Genomic DNA, 15,456 nt, shown 5'->3' with positions numbered 1-15,456 from the left:
TATCCAAACCTGACAGGTCAGTTCCCACGAGCATAAATACACACAAATTAATCCACACATTAAAGTCTGAACCATTTATTGTCATTATTGAGTCGTGTAACAGACAACACACATGCATGCACACACACAGAAACCATATCTCGCTTAATGACTTTGTTTTGCAGTTAAAGGCCATTTTAAGTTACAGGTTACTCCTGTTCCTCGGGCGCAGATGCATTATTTTGATTTATCAGGCACATGTTGGGGAATGTGAGTATGTGCGCATGTCATAGTGGAAGCTACAAAACCGCAATAATGGAATGACTGTAGTAAGTAGTAAACAAATTGTAATAGTTCCTGGTGTTGACGAGTGATGGTGAATGATAACTTTTTAATGAAGGAAATAACATCTCACATGACAAATGGCAGTTAAAAAGAAACACTAAACAAACAAACAAACAAACAAATCTGATGGCATCTAAAAAGGGTTTAAGGTTAAGAAGTACCCTTTAATAATAGATTTTATTTTTCATTATGCAAATATCTTGTAATGATGCAATGATCACCAGTAATCTAACCCTGATAGATCACTGGAGAACATTCACTATCACCCGGACTACAATCTTGTCACCAAAGGAACTACAAGTCCTGTCATGCACCACACACTCACACCTGTTCCGGTTTTTCTTTGATTACACACACACAGCTGGGAGCTGTTCAAAGACTGATAACATGGACCATATATACAGCACACAAACACACAGACTTTGCTGAGTCTTGTTGTCTTGTAACACTACGAAGCGTTCTCTTGTCTTGTCTAGCCAAGCCGTGTTTTGGACACTTGCCTTGTTTTCTCGTTTTGATCCCTTGCCGCCTGTGTTGACCATTCGCCTGTTTGTGACCACAATTCTGGATTATTTGTATGTATCTGTTTACCTCTGCTTTGACCATTGCCTGCTTGACTAATCTTATAAACTGCTTGTGGATCATCAGCTCCATTGTGTGACAGATGAAGCCTATAATAAGACACCTTTAGGTATAATAAGACACAGTGTTTAGGAGCATGGGCACCAATCTGGTGGGCCAAGAACCCACAGAAAAATGGCAGATATTTGCCATTACTGTGTATATAACACAACTGGAAAAAAAAACTACAAATGAAAAATTGCTTAGATGTTTAAATATTTTACATTTACATTTGCTCACAGTAAACCCAAGCTCATTCTGATTACGTACCGCTATATACATTTCTGGAGAGACCGAAATACATCCCAGGAGCTACGCTTTTTGCAGTTTTTCTTTTCATGAATCCACCAGAGGTCGCTGTGTACGCTTTTTCAGATCTAAAATTTCTCTTGCCAGTGCCATTCATGCCTACTGTTCTCTCGTAAATCCACCAGAGGCCGCTTGTCGACTGACTGACCGACTGACTGACTGACTGACTGACTGACTAGCCGACCGATTCCCTCACCCTGCACTAAACCCAACCAATAGTCAACTCCGTTCTCCATTTCAAGTTCGCCGACGTACGTTTTGAGCTACTGGAGAAACTGGTAACAGCGGGAAAGATGTCCACATGGAGGTAAGCAGTCAGCTGATAAGCATTAAAAGGAACGACGTCATACCGCCTCGTAGTGTTTGTTTTAAAGACAAAATGCAGACACACGTACTTCTGGGTACATAATTCATGATCTCCAGAAATGTATAGGACTATGTTTTCAGATAGAGCCTATGTTGATATAATAATATAAATAATGTATATATATATATATATATATATATATATATATATATATATATATATATATATATATATATATATATATATATATATATATATATATATATATATATATATATATATATATATATATGTAATATAATATATATATAACATATAATAAAATAATATATACCGTAAGTTGCTTATTGTAAGCTGTTAATGTGCTTTATGTTAATTCATTTTATTTTGATTAAGCTCAGATTTTGATCATGAACATCGGGAACGATGTCAATTATCAGTTGATTTTAACTAAAATCGTTTTCAAAATATGTTAAGCTGTTACTAAGAGTTTTTTAAATATAAAATGTAAAATATTATAATATTTTTCTTTAAATCTGTCAATTTATTAAGTCTATTAAGTCTTTTTTTGCAACTGAATATTTAGAGCAGAGATGCCCGCGGGCCAGAGTTGGCCAATGTTAACCTTTGATTTGGCCCACCGTCCCATCTGAATAGAAAGGGAGAATGATGGGGAGGTGGTTGGGGTGAAAGCCTTTGACAGAGATCATCGTCATTTCGAATTTCACGTAACCTTTTGCTTCTTTGTTTTATTGCTGAGCAACAAAAAAGAAACCAACTAAAATAAAATGATTTAAATAAATATTGTAATTGGACTTTTAAAATGTAAATACTGTCCCTTGACAGATAGAGGACAACGCACAAGTCATCTGCAAGGAAATCAAGGTAAAGGCAGCAAGGAGCAGCTTGATTAGTGTATTCAGCATTGAACTCCATTCTATTATAAATGGGATTGTTTTTGTTTTTACTGCAATAAGTTCAATATAAAATGTAAAACATTATATTGTGTTAGTTAATATGAGTTAAAGCAACGATTTCTATTTTTTAAAATATTAACCTAAATAAATTATGAAATTACCCTTGGAAATTTTATTGTAATACGGTTTGGTATATTATAATCAAGCTTGGTTTTTGAGCCTTTATAGGAAAAAGTTTGAGCACCCCTGATCTAGAGCTATATAATTATTTGTTTTAATTGTTAGAACATCTTTATTTGATCATATAGAGATGAAATAAAAAATCAAAAGGTGTACGTTCTTAACCAAATTGTTGGTAGGTATGTATTTAGATTATATATTTATATATATAAGATTACATGGATTTTGAATCGTACAACGAAATGTTCACAAGATGTAACATTTTTGCTCGACTATTTGCTACTCACTGAAATGAACATCTGACGTAAACCAAACGTTTGGCAGTGCTCAAAACTGAGCATTTCCATAAATGAATGTTCAGTGAATGCGGAGGCGACAGGAGAAACAGAGAGGCTACACACACAGCGCTTGTGAATCTATTCAACGCTCTTGGCCTTCAGATGTGTGTGGGAGTCTTCAACAAACGCTCTTCTGCTCATACTGACGTCTGCAGAACAATGCCAAAGGGTCAACATCTGCCATAATCTTTTGACATTTCACATAAAGCCATCAAACAATCTTAGGTTCTAACAATGTTCCCTTAACGTTCCCATTATGTTATAAAATGTTTTTTAAGTTCTTAGAACATTCAAAATGATATAGTATCTTTATTTTTTGGTTATAATAAAAATAAATGATCTTAATTTGAATCCTTGGTTGGATAAGTGTATTTTGGAGTACAGAATATTGATCTGAAAGAACTGTGAGAGCTTCAATTATTTGACCTTAGCCTTAAATAATGAGTGATTTCAGAATTTTGCATTCTATTACTTTTCAAAAATCAAGTTCTCTTTAGAAATAATGTTTGTATGTTATAAAATATTAATTTAAATAATTATTTTTTGGGGGTTTATGACTTTATTGATAGGACAGTGGAGATTAGAGACAGGAAAGTGTGGGGAGCAGAGATAAGGTAAGGATCGGCAAAGGACCCCGGGCCTGGAATCAAACTCAGGTCGCCGCGAGCACCTTGGTGCTATGTGTCGACGCACTAACCACTAGGCTATTGGCGCCAACATAAAATATTAATTTAAAGATTTTTGTGGAATTATTCTTAGAATGTCAGTTTTTAGCTGATATCTTAACGTTATTGTTTGGTTATAATAACATTATTAAAACATTTTTAATGTTCCAGTCTTAATAGATGAACACTCTAAGAATGATTTTCTATCAATCTTACTAGAATGTTCCAAAAACTTTATTTCAATAATGTTACATGCTAACATTTACACAGCTTTTAAGGAACGTTATGCAATATTCGGAGAGTATTATGGGCATCGGTTTGTACCATTCAAGAGCACTGATCATCTTAAAAGCATGTTTCTAGTGTTGCATATGAGTTTCATTGTCTCTGCATCTCTAATAAACACAGGTTTTTCCTGACACTTCTTTCACAGTCCTGTTTTTTGTTTTCGTAAATGCACCTCAGCAGCTCTTGTGACATGACTGACAATGACAATCAGTCACCATGAAAACTATTCAGCAGACAGTACATTCTGTACACTAGAATACCTCAGCGTGTTCAACATTACTCCTCTAGCTAGGTAAATACACTGTGGTGTTCAATATGACATTGAAAAAGATAACACTGCTTGTTTGGAGTGTTATGAGTTTTCATAGTGAGGATGAAATTCTTGACATACAGTAGTAAAACTACTTTACAATTAAAACATTTAAAGTGACATTTTGGGTTTGCATGTTCATCCTCTGTTCCTCCGGGTGCTCTGTTTTCCCCCCACAGTTTAAAGACATGCACTATATATGAACTAAATTAGCCATAGTGTATGTGAGTGAATGTGAGGGTGTATGGATGTTTCCAGTTGAACAAAGGGACTAAGCCGAAGGAAAATGAATGAATGAAGTGATATTTTATGCAATTCTGACTGATACAGATAACAAATAACAATATATTTGGAAGCTGATAAACAAAATATAACCAAAAATGTAAATGATATATAAAAATCTAAGGCTGATAAAAAAAGCAAATCAATAATGTGGACAACTTAACAGAAAACAAAGAAACCGGAAGGACACATCTACATATTTTTACCCCCCAAAACCACCAATAAAAAAACCTGATAAGTAATACCAATTACATAAAAAATGTGCATTGCTCTGAACAATCTGATGAAAGTCTGATCCTCTGGTAAAGTCAGCAAGTATATGATGGCCATTTTATTTTCTTTTACCATTTACAAAGTCAGCAAAATGCATTGTGTTCAGATTTTCAAGGTTGTGGAGCCTTTATTCTTGCTTATGTCATACAAACCACAATTATTCCAAAACAAAGGAGTTTCTTTTTTACAGAAAACCAAAGCTGAAGTTGTTATTCGCTGATAATTGTCCTCCATTTAGCTACTGAGTCATCAGAACGAGAACGCTTTCATTCTGATTCATAACAAGGAACAAACTATGAATCTAAATTATGATTAATCTAAACAATTAAATAAAAGATCTGATTAAAATGACTCATTTTCCTTCACTTTCAGGAATGCATGAAACAAGAAGGTTGGAAATGGTTGGAAAGTTTTCACGAAATTACTAAACAAGTGATTTTAATTTGAATTATTGGTTGGATAAGTGTATTTTGGAGTACAGAATATTGATCTGAAAGAACTGTGACATTTTAAATCCTTTGACATAAGCCCTAAATAATGAATGATTTCAGAATTGCAGGTATATTTTACCTTCTATTGCTTTTTTAAAATCAAAAACTTTAATAAAACACTACTACTAACTTAACTTAACTAATACTAACTAATACTAACTTAACTTAACTAATACTAAAACACTAACTTTAATAAAAAATAATAATACAAATTTGATCAAGTTATCCTTAAAAAATAATGTTTGTATGTTATAAAATATTAATTTAAAGACTGTCATTATACCTATTTTTGACCGTTTCTGTCTCCTGAATTATAAGCTTCAATTATCACGAAACAATTGAGTCTAATTTTCATCTTTTTCTGTGTGTTTACTTCAAACGTTTGCAGGAAACATCTATTTTCTGTATTATTTATCATTTCAGATATTAAAAATGTGTCGTGTGGGCTGCATGGTGGCGCAGTCGGTAGCACATTCGCCTCACAGCAGGAAGGTTGCTGATTCGAGCCCCGGCTGGGTCAGTTGACGTTTCTGTGTGGAGTTTGCATGTTCTTCCCGTGTTGGTGTGGGTTTCCTCCGGTGCTCTGGTTTCCCCCACAAGTCCAAAGACATGTGGTACAGGTGTATTCGGTAGGCTAAATTGTCTGTAGTTTATGTGTGTGAATCAGTGTGTATGGATGTTTTCCAGTGATGGGTTGCAGCTGGAAGGGCATCCACTGCGTAAAACATTTGCTGGATAAGTTGGCGGTTCATTCTGCTGTGCCAACCCCAGATTAATAAAGGGACTAAGCCGAAATTAAAATGAATGAATGAAAATATATTTTGTGTCTCTCCCTACATTCTGGTCAACTCAGTTACAATGGTAATAAAAAGGCATAACAATCTTTAAAGCGTTGATAGAAAAAATGGCGGGAAACTCTGGAAGACATTTTTATTCTTCTCTCATTAATTTGTACAGAATATTTTAGGATAGACCAATAGTACACTGTAAAAACTTTAACTTGTAACACAGGCTCATTGTGAAAACATACCCTCAAATACATTTCTGGAGAGCGTCAATTATGTAGCCAGAGCTATGTATGGCTGCATTTCATCTTTAAAACGAACACTAGCGGGCGGTATGACGCCGCTGACGGCTTCTGTTTCTTTTGGCGCTACAAGCTGACCGCTTACTTCCGTGTGGACGGCTTTACCGCTGTTACCAGTTTGCCCAGTAGCTCAACATGTATGCCGGTGGACTTGAGATGCAGAGAAGAGTTGACCGTGACGACAGGGTTTGAGTCCAGCAAGGAAATGTTCCAGAAAGCAGGTAGGACAAAAACAATCAGCAGGTCAATTGGTGCTTTTGAAAACACTGTCGGTTGGGTTAAGGAAGGGGGGTGAGCGCTGGTCAATCAGGGCTTTTGAAAACACTATCCGTTGGGTTTGGGTAAGGAGGAGGGCGTGTCAGTCAATCGGTCAGTCAGTCAGTCAGTCGCCAGCGGCGCCTGGTGGATTTACGAAGAGCAGGTGTGAATGGTACTCGCAAGAGACATTTGAGATCTGAAAATGCGTACACATCGGCCTCTGGTGGATTTGTGAAAACAAAAACTGCAAAACAATGACCTCCTGGGACGTATTTCGCACTGTTCAGAAATGTTTACAGGGGTAGATATCAATAATGAGCCTGAGTTAAACTTGTTTTATTAAGTTAATCAGGTTTTAACTGATGTTTTTAAGTTAAACAAACAAAACTTCATATTTCTAGTATGTTTAATTGATATAAGTTAACATGAGTAGAACATTTAACTTGATTTAACAATACAAATTAAGCTGCAATATTTTTACAGTGTAGAATCATTATTTGTCAACTCATTTATTATATTTCAGTGAATTTCTCATCCACATTTTAAAAACAATAAAATTAAATAAATACATAAAAAATTATGATCTGAAACAACACAATTTTTGAGTTTTTTTCTGACAACTTAATTGTTTTATCTTCAATCCACTTAAATTTGTAAAGACTAACAAGCTAAATTAATTCCTTCATGTTTCCCAAACACAAATCATTTGTGTGCAGGAACCCAGCATTTTTGACAGTGTAAAGCCTAAAATGGAGAAAAATATCAACTCTGTGGTGGTTTAAAAAGTTTCACAATAAGTTAAACAATTAGTAACAGAATCTAATGTTCCCTTATCATGAACATAAGCATATTTGCTTATTTTACATTATTTAATTTGATGTAAATTATACATTTTCGTATATAAGAAAAAAAAGAATTGAAAATGGTTAGCACAGTTCCTCCGGGTACTCCGGTTTACCCCACAGTCCAAAGACATGCGGTACAGGTGAATTGGGTAAACAAATTGGCCATAGTGTATGAGTGTGTGTGAATGAGAGTGAATGGGTGTTTCCCAGTGCTGGGTTGCAGCTGGAAGGGCATCCACTGCATAAAACATATGCCACTGTGGTGACCTCTGATAAATAAAGGACTAAGCTGAAGGAAAATAAATGAATGAATGAATTGAAAATGCTTGAAATGTACCTGCAATTCTGAAATGAGTCATATGCAAAACAAGAAATCTGAGATCAATTATGTGCCTAGATTATTTACTGCACGTCTATTCTGCATATTTACTGCTAATTTAAATGCTATTATTACTGCATTTGTAAGAGATGCTGATTCAGGGGGTTGCAGTCAAATCGAATGGTCTGCAAGATGACGTTTGGTCCACTAGTTTGACCTGTTCGCAGTGAGATCATCTGAACTACATACACCTGTTGTTGTTGTTCATGCCATTGTGCCCCACCCTTCTTAGTCAACATTACTGCTGAGGGCAAAGATCAAGCAGTGCATCAAATCACGTCTCTCTAGTCTCTCTATCTCTCTCTCTCTTTCTCTCTATCTCTGTGTGTGTGTGTGTGCAAGCTAAACCTGATGTGTTCTGCTCTGTTTTTCAAGGCTTTTGCTGCTTAATCAAACTACTTATTTAAAACGAGTTGAAACAACACAATTATTAAGTTTTTTTTGGGATAACTTAATTGTTTTATGTTCAATCTACTTAAATTTGTAAAAACGATTAAGTTAACTTAATCGGTTTGTATTGGGACAACATGAAGGAATCGTGTGGAACCCAGTATTCTTATTTACAGTGCAATCGATTAAATTACTGAATAATTTGTACAAATTTAAGTGGACTGAACATAAACCAATTAAGTTGGCCCAAAAAACCCTTAAGAAATGTGCTGTTTCAACTCATTTTAAGTATGTAGTTTGAACAAACAGCAGAAGTTACTTTTTGAGTGTATATTGATTAATAAATGTTATATTTTTGGTTATCTCCAGCATTAAATATCTGGCTATATGCATTGTTAAATAAGCTGTAGTTGTTTGTGCGCACACAGTTCGTTAGTTTGCTAATTTGTGTTTTAATGCAGGAATTTATTCACTCATTTATCATCACATCACTATACTTAAGAGCGAGATGCTCTTTTTGAATAAAAGCCACTTTGGGCTTTGGGCCCTATCCTACAGCTGGCGCAATAAGGCGCAAGAGGTGTTTGGCAAGATTTGCTGCTATTTTTAGACTAGCGCAACAGTAATTTTCACTTTTTGTGCCACGTTGTTTAAATAGCGTCACTTTGTGGACTCATGGGTGTGCTGTTCTAAAAAGGAGGTGTGTTAAGGCGCATTGTTGGTGCATTGCTATTTTGAGGAGCTGAAACAGACTGCGCCATTGACCAACTAAAAGCTGCTCTAAAGCTAACTAACGTGTTGGACCTGCGCTGATGCAGGTCCAAAACGCGTACACTTTGCTTAATAAACACAGGATGTACAGCTATATGCAAATATCTTTACATATGAAAAAAATTAAAGGATTAAAATATACAAAAATTATTAATTTCTATATAAATATAAAAACCACTGCCTCCATGTCTCATCTTGGGGGGCTTTTTCAGTTTATTCAAGACGATTTAGATTTGTATAATGGTATTATTATTAGCAGTATTATGTATAATATGCATATTTATATTTGTTTTAATAAAAACAAGTTTAGATTTGTCCACCTGTCGAGATTGAGAGACATATGCATCATCATATGTGGCATGAGAATAGGACTTGTGTTTGGATATAACTCCGTTTTTTGACCACACTTTGTTATTATTATTCATTTATTCGTTTGCTGGAAATTAAAACTGAATTTAGAAATAGTTTTGAAGCAAATCTTAGTGCTTAACAAACAAAATTATATAAGTAGGCTAATGGATGTCTTTAGTGTAGTGTGTACAACACTGTTTCTTTATCCACGAAAGTAAAGGAGTAAAAAGTAAAAGTAAAGTAAAGAGAAAGTAAAGGCCGATTGGAGGAGGCTCATTCTTTATCCTCATGCTAGAGATGGTCTGTTTAACTGCTTTCTCACTAGCAAAGCGTTCAGTTTTTCCTCTTACAAAGTCCATGTAATTCCATGTGAATAGCAAATGCACCATGTCACAACACAACTGACTCTTAAAGGAAATGGGAGATAAGACTCTGATTTGTTTAATGCACCTTATGCTGAAAACACTGCCATAACTTATTAAGAGAATAAGCTCAACCCTGTTAAACCATGCACCACGGCGCAGAGCTTATTTTTCTGTCCTTAAAATAGCTAAAGTGGATTCAGACACGCTCTTAATGCTTTTGCGCCATGCGCTTCAGTCTCTGTGCCTAGATTATTAAAATAGAGCCCTTTGAGTTTAAACCAAACTAAACCTCTAGCAAAATTAAATATATGCAAAATTAAATACCTTTTCTAATGGTACTAATATATACCATTTAGGTCCTATTTTGTAGGTTTAATGTAATGAACAACACACTTTAGTAGTAAATAAGGTGCTAAAGTGTACAGCTTGAAAGGTTATACTGCCCCAGTGATAACTTTTGTACCCTTTCTTTCGACAAGGAACTGTAAAACAAAGGCATCACAAGTTCAAACTCCTCTGATTGTATCCTTGCAGAAAACAGCCGTTGAGTCAGGAAACTGGTTTAACAAAGTCTACAGGTTGAGTCACTTGTTATTTGAACCGAGCAGTGATTTAGTACAGGAAACAAACCTCTACTTTTACACTCACAATCGAAGATAAACAAAAACATCTCCATCACTTGTACACAATAGTGCTGAATTTCTCTAGACATTGCTGACAATGTTCTGAGATATTTATCAAAGCAGCAAAATAAAGCAATGTGTAAGCATATTGATCTGAAAACACATTGTTTGTTTTGAGATGTACGTAAATTAGATAATTTTTTCTCTGGCTCCTTTATATATGTTCAGTTATTTTAGATCGTTTGAGCATTGATATCGCAATGTGTGCATCTGCAATAGTCACATCGCAGGATCTGCATTGTTGAGTTGGGATTATTTAGTTTAGGATGATTATATTATATTGGGATTATATAGTTGCAAAGTTCAAAATACATGCGATTTGTTGAGTTACTGCAGAGTTTAACCATAATGAAGCAAAGGTTGATCATCTGAAGAGTTTATTTGCAAAAACCTTCAAGTGCCTACTGAAATTTCCATCAAAAATGAAAATTTTTATCAGCCTCCTTTATTTATGTTGAGATATTTTACTTTAAAGACCAGGAAAAAGACTTATTCGTTGCCATAAAAGTGACATTACTGAACATACTCACAAGAGCCTGATAAAGATACTAATTTTTGAGAAAAATTTCAGATGGCTTTTAGGTTTTTGCATCTAAGTTCTTCATTTGCACATTTTTGAGCCCTAAGAGAGTTTAAAGCATTCAGGCACAAACAATTTTACTATTTGTAACTTTTATAGAGAATAAATTTATTGAACTATTTCTACAGTAAAGTCTTTGCAGTGTTATTTTATACTAGATTTTTTCCCCATTTCTGTACCTGAATGCAACTGGACTACCCTGAAAATTGTATTTGAGCAATTCCATGCAAATGTCAACCTTGCCTTGAAATTAAGTTTTCGCCAAAATAGCAAAACCGTTTCTGCGTTTTTTTGTGTAGGCAAGTATTTTACAGTGCATTAAAAATACTCAAAAATGTCTCTGTCAGGGTTTTCAAACAATTATAATTGATATATATATATTGTATATATATTTACAATATTGTATATTGTACAATACTGTATATTTGCACTCACTACTTACTTCTATTTTAAAAAATATATATTTATTATCTGTTTTTTGTCCTGTCTCTGTTATTCTGTTGCACTGTAGAAGCTCTGTCACGAAAACAAATTCCTCGTATGTGTGAACACCTGACATTAAAGCTCTTTCTGATTCTGATTTTGATTTACAAAAGTCACACAAGTGGCAATTTCACATCTGTCACATCCATAACAGACGTCACATCCAGAACGAAGCTTTTCCCTCATAAATGCAAAAACGTAAAATCAAATAAAATCAATTGGCGCGGGCCCTTGATAATGTCTCTGGGGCCTCCAGTAAATGTATGGACCCTTAGAATCTTCCTAACTTTACCCCTCCTAGCGGCGCCCCTGCATAACGCTGGAGTTGCTCATTTATATTGTGAAATATAATCACAGAAATCTTAAATATTAAAATGTCAGATCTTTCCAATATTGCGCAGCCCTAGTTAGATTAGGTCCTTTGGCTTTGAATAGGTTTCATTTCATTGCCTTTAAAGTAAAATAACTAAACATAAACTTAGCCCAGCAGGTACACAATATCATAAGACAACGTCATAAGACATTATTATTCAGGTGATCAAAACTCAATGTCTAGCCAGCATCTAAGGACAACGTTATTCCGACGTCCAATAATGACGTCAAATGATGTTGATATTTGGTTAATTTTAGGTTTCGATGGAAAGTGATCAAAATCCAAGTCGAGCCAACATCTTAAACCAACTTCATATTGACGTCAAACACTGACATTTATTTGTCAGGTATGGCAACCAAAATCCAACGTCAAGCTGTAACATCATTAGACATTGATATTTGGTTGATTTTAGGTTGGACGTTGAGCATTGACGTTGGCCTGATGTTGGGTTTTGATGTCAACCATTTCCACGTCGTTTTCATTTCCAAACAAAATGCAACGTTCCCATGATGTTGGGGTTACAACATGAATCTGACGTCATGTTGATGTCCTGTGCCTGCTGGGAGGAGTCTTGGAAAAAGGCTCTTTTTAGAAGAAAATTGAAATGCTTTTGCATCTGAATTCTTCTTATGCACTATTTTATATGTAAATTTAATTGGATTATTACTATTACTTACATGTTTGCAATCCTGAATGGAATAAATGCAATATACTGTAAACTGGTATTAAAGTAGCATATATGTTAAGATAGTCATGCTGCATTCTTAAAATACAGATTCTTTAACATGTATGGAACGTGTTCTACAAGATGTTCCTCACAAGATTCTTTATATTATAAAACGTTCTTTTTAATGACAACGTTCTTTGTGAAACTCAAAATCGTTACGACATCACCAACTGTTAGAATATTTTAATAGTGTAAGCATTCTCTAACTCAAAAAACCTTTATGCCTTTCCTGTAAGGTTAAACATTGAGGTACAGTTGGTTTTATATTTGCACATTCGTTCAGTGACAACTTGTAACACGCTCCCTATATTGTTTACCAGGGTACTTTGAACATTCAGTCTGAAATCACATGTAAGTATGACTTCAAAACAACATTATTCATTCATTTTCCTCCGGATTAATCTCCTATTTATCAGGTGGTCACCACAGCAGAATGAACCGCCCAAAACAACATGACTACTATTTAATTGACTGTGAACAATGTTGTACTTCGATAATCTTTGGCTGCTAATATGATTTCCCTATCATTCATTTTCCTTGGGCTTAGTCCCTTTGTTCATCAGGGGTCGCCACAGCAGAATGAACTGCCAACTTATCCAGCATATGTTTTACACAGCAGATGCCCTTCCAGCAACAACTTAATACTGGGAAACATCCATACACACTCTTTCACACATAGTTTATTTAATTCACTTATACCGCATGTCTTGGACTGTGGGGGAAACCGGAGCACCCGGAGTTAACCCACGCAAACACGGTGAGAACATGCAAACACCACACAGAAATGCCAACTAGCCCAGCCGGGACTCGAACTAGCGACCTTCTTGCAGTGAGGCGACAGTTCCCTGTATAAAATTTGCAAATAATACTTTTCTGCAAAATATAATATTAAGGAGAAAGTCTGAATGTGTGAATGTAAAACCAACTTTTACCTCAGTGGTGCAAACAGGTGCATCGTGAGTGACAGTAAAGCAGGTTTACCTTCAGGTTTCCCTTCCTGCGTCTGAGCGCGCGCTGGTGAACGGAGCGCGAGGCACACCGCGAGCATCTGGAGCGCAGCAGATTTCATCTTCATAATTTTCATCAGGATATTATTAATGTGAAGTCAATCCGTCAGGCTCAGGTGATAGTTAAATATCCATGGCGAAAGGAGCGCTGAAGAGATGATGCTCCCTTCACTTAGGCTTGTCCAAAGTCTGACAGGAATCCTTATTCGTTCGTTCGCTTGTTTTCTTCTTTCCTATTTGCTCCCCAAAACGTTTCAAATATTAAATTTTATATAGATAAAGCAATAATATGAATGAAGTAGTCCATTTCGATGTGTTTATAGCCTGGCTCGACTATAAAATCTTTCAGTCGCTACACGTCAGCTCATAAACAAACATAATATAACACAAAACAAGTCTGAAAGGCATCTAAATACACACGAGGCAAAGTATGTTTGTGATAGTGAAAAGCTGTCGCGCGCAGGAATGTTGTCTCGATGTTTGTTACCTGTTTACGAGGACAGGTGAGCGATACTCCGCGCTGCTGATTGGCTAAACCATGCGTGACGTCGCCTGTGTGATTCCAAAGCCAGTGCAGTGATTTATTTCCAACATGTAAACAAGTCATAATAATGAACTCCTGACAACTCGACAGCAGGCACAGCTACTACAGAAGACTGTGGTGAATTTCTCTATCTCTCTCTCTGAGCAAACACCCATTTCCACACATCCGGGCTCGGCTGTATCGATAATAATGTGATTTTGGAGTGAGGGGTTTCATTGTGCACAAGTCAAGGCTGTCATTGTGCGCCAGTATCGTCCACTAGTTTATCACTGTTTCTTTGATGGCTCTGGACTCACAGGCTCATAAAGGCCACTTTGTTGTCCCTCAGTTCAGATGGCCACAGAACAGCACCGTGTTTGAGTTCACAGCACATCACTCTCAGACACACAACGACTGATTTAAATAATATAGATTTACTATACATTTTGAGGTGTATTCGCTGTAAGAACTTACTAAATATATATTAAAGGCAAATCGTGAAGTATTAGCTTCAATTTGGGTAATAAACAAATAAATAAATAATTATAAATACACATAAATGTATGGGTGGCTCAGTGGTTAGCACTGTCACCTCACAGCAAGAAGGTCACTGGTGGGTCAGTTGGCATTTCTGTGTGGAGTTTGCATGTTCTCCTTGTGTTGGCGTGGGCTTCCTCTGAGTGCTCCGGTTTGTCCTGAAGATATGCGCTATAAGGGAATTTAATCAATTAAATTGGCTGTAGTGTATGTGTGTGAATGTGAGAGTATATGTGTGTTTCACATATGCAGCTGGCATCTGCTGTGTAAAACATATGCTGGAGAAATTGGCGGTTCATTCCTCTGTGGCGACCCCTGATTAAAAAAGTAGCTAAGCTGAAGGTAAATGAAATACATAACGTATATAACAAGACATAAAAAAAATTATTTGAACCACTGAATAACTGCCAAAAGTGTATATTATAAATAGTTTACGGGGACACACACACACATGGCAGACAAAGACACACATGACAGAAGCACATACAACAGACAGACACACACACACAATAAACACACAGACAAACTGGAATACAAACATGTAAACAGCGATTTTTGATTACCTTAATCCGAATAAAGTCATAATCAAACTAAACTTAAATCGGATTAAGTGAAGTTTAATATATTAAACTAATTTCGAGAGGAGTATGCCCTCATGATCGACCCAGCTGGCTCATTTTAGCTAATCACGATCCTCCAATCAAAGGATCCTAAGTGCCTATATATATATATACACTGTAAAAAATAAATCCGTAAAATTTATGGTAAAAAACGGCAGCTGTGGTTGCCAGT

General features: G+C 35.7%; 1 protein-coding gene across 2 annotated transcripts in view; it reads right to left on the bottom strand.

The window, feature by feature from the left end:
• erbb3a (erb-b2 receptor tyrosine kinase 3a) overlaps positions 1-14,224 on the bottom strand; it is a 74,894-nt gene extending 60,670 nt beyond the window's left edge. The window contains exon 1 of one of the 2 annotated variants that reach the window (XM_056459421.1): positions 13,579-14,224. In XM_056459421.1, the coding sequence (XP_056315396.1) occupies positions 13,579-13,681 (103 nt within the window). In that variant the 5' untranslated portion in view covers positions 13,682-14,224. The remainder of the gene's footprint in view (positions 1-13,578) is intronic. The other variant, XM_056459420.1, reaches the window with a different exon arrangement.
• Positions 14,225-15,456: the final 1,232 nt, after the last annotated feature.

The sequence above is a fragment of the Danio aesculapii genome, chromosome 6 (genome assembly GCF_903798145.1).
Source record: "Danio aesculapii chromosome 6, fDanAes4.1, whole genome shotgun sequence".
NCBI classification, from domain to species: Eukaryota; Metazoa; Chordata; class Actinopteri; order Cypriniformes; family Danionidae; genus Danio; species Danio aesculapii.
Note: the sequence above shows the minus strand (reverse complement) of the source record. Positions and strands in the feature narration are given on the sequence as shown.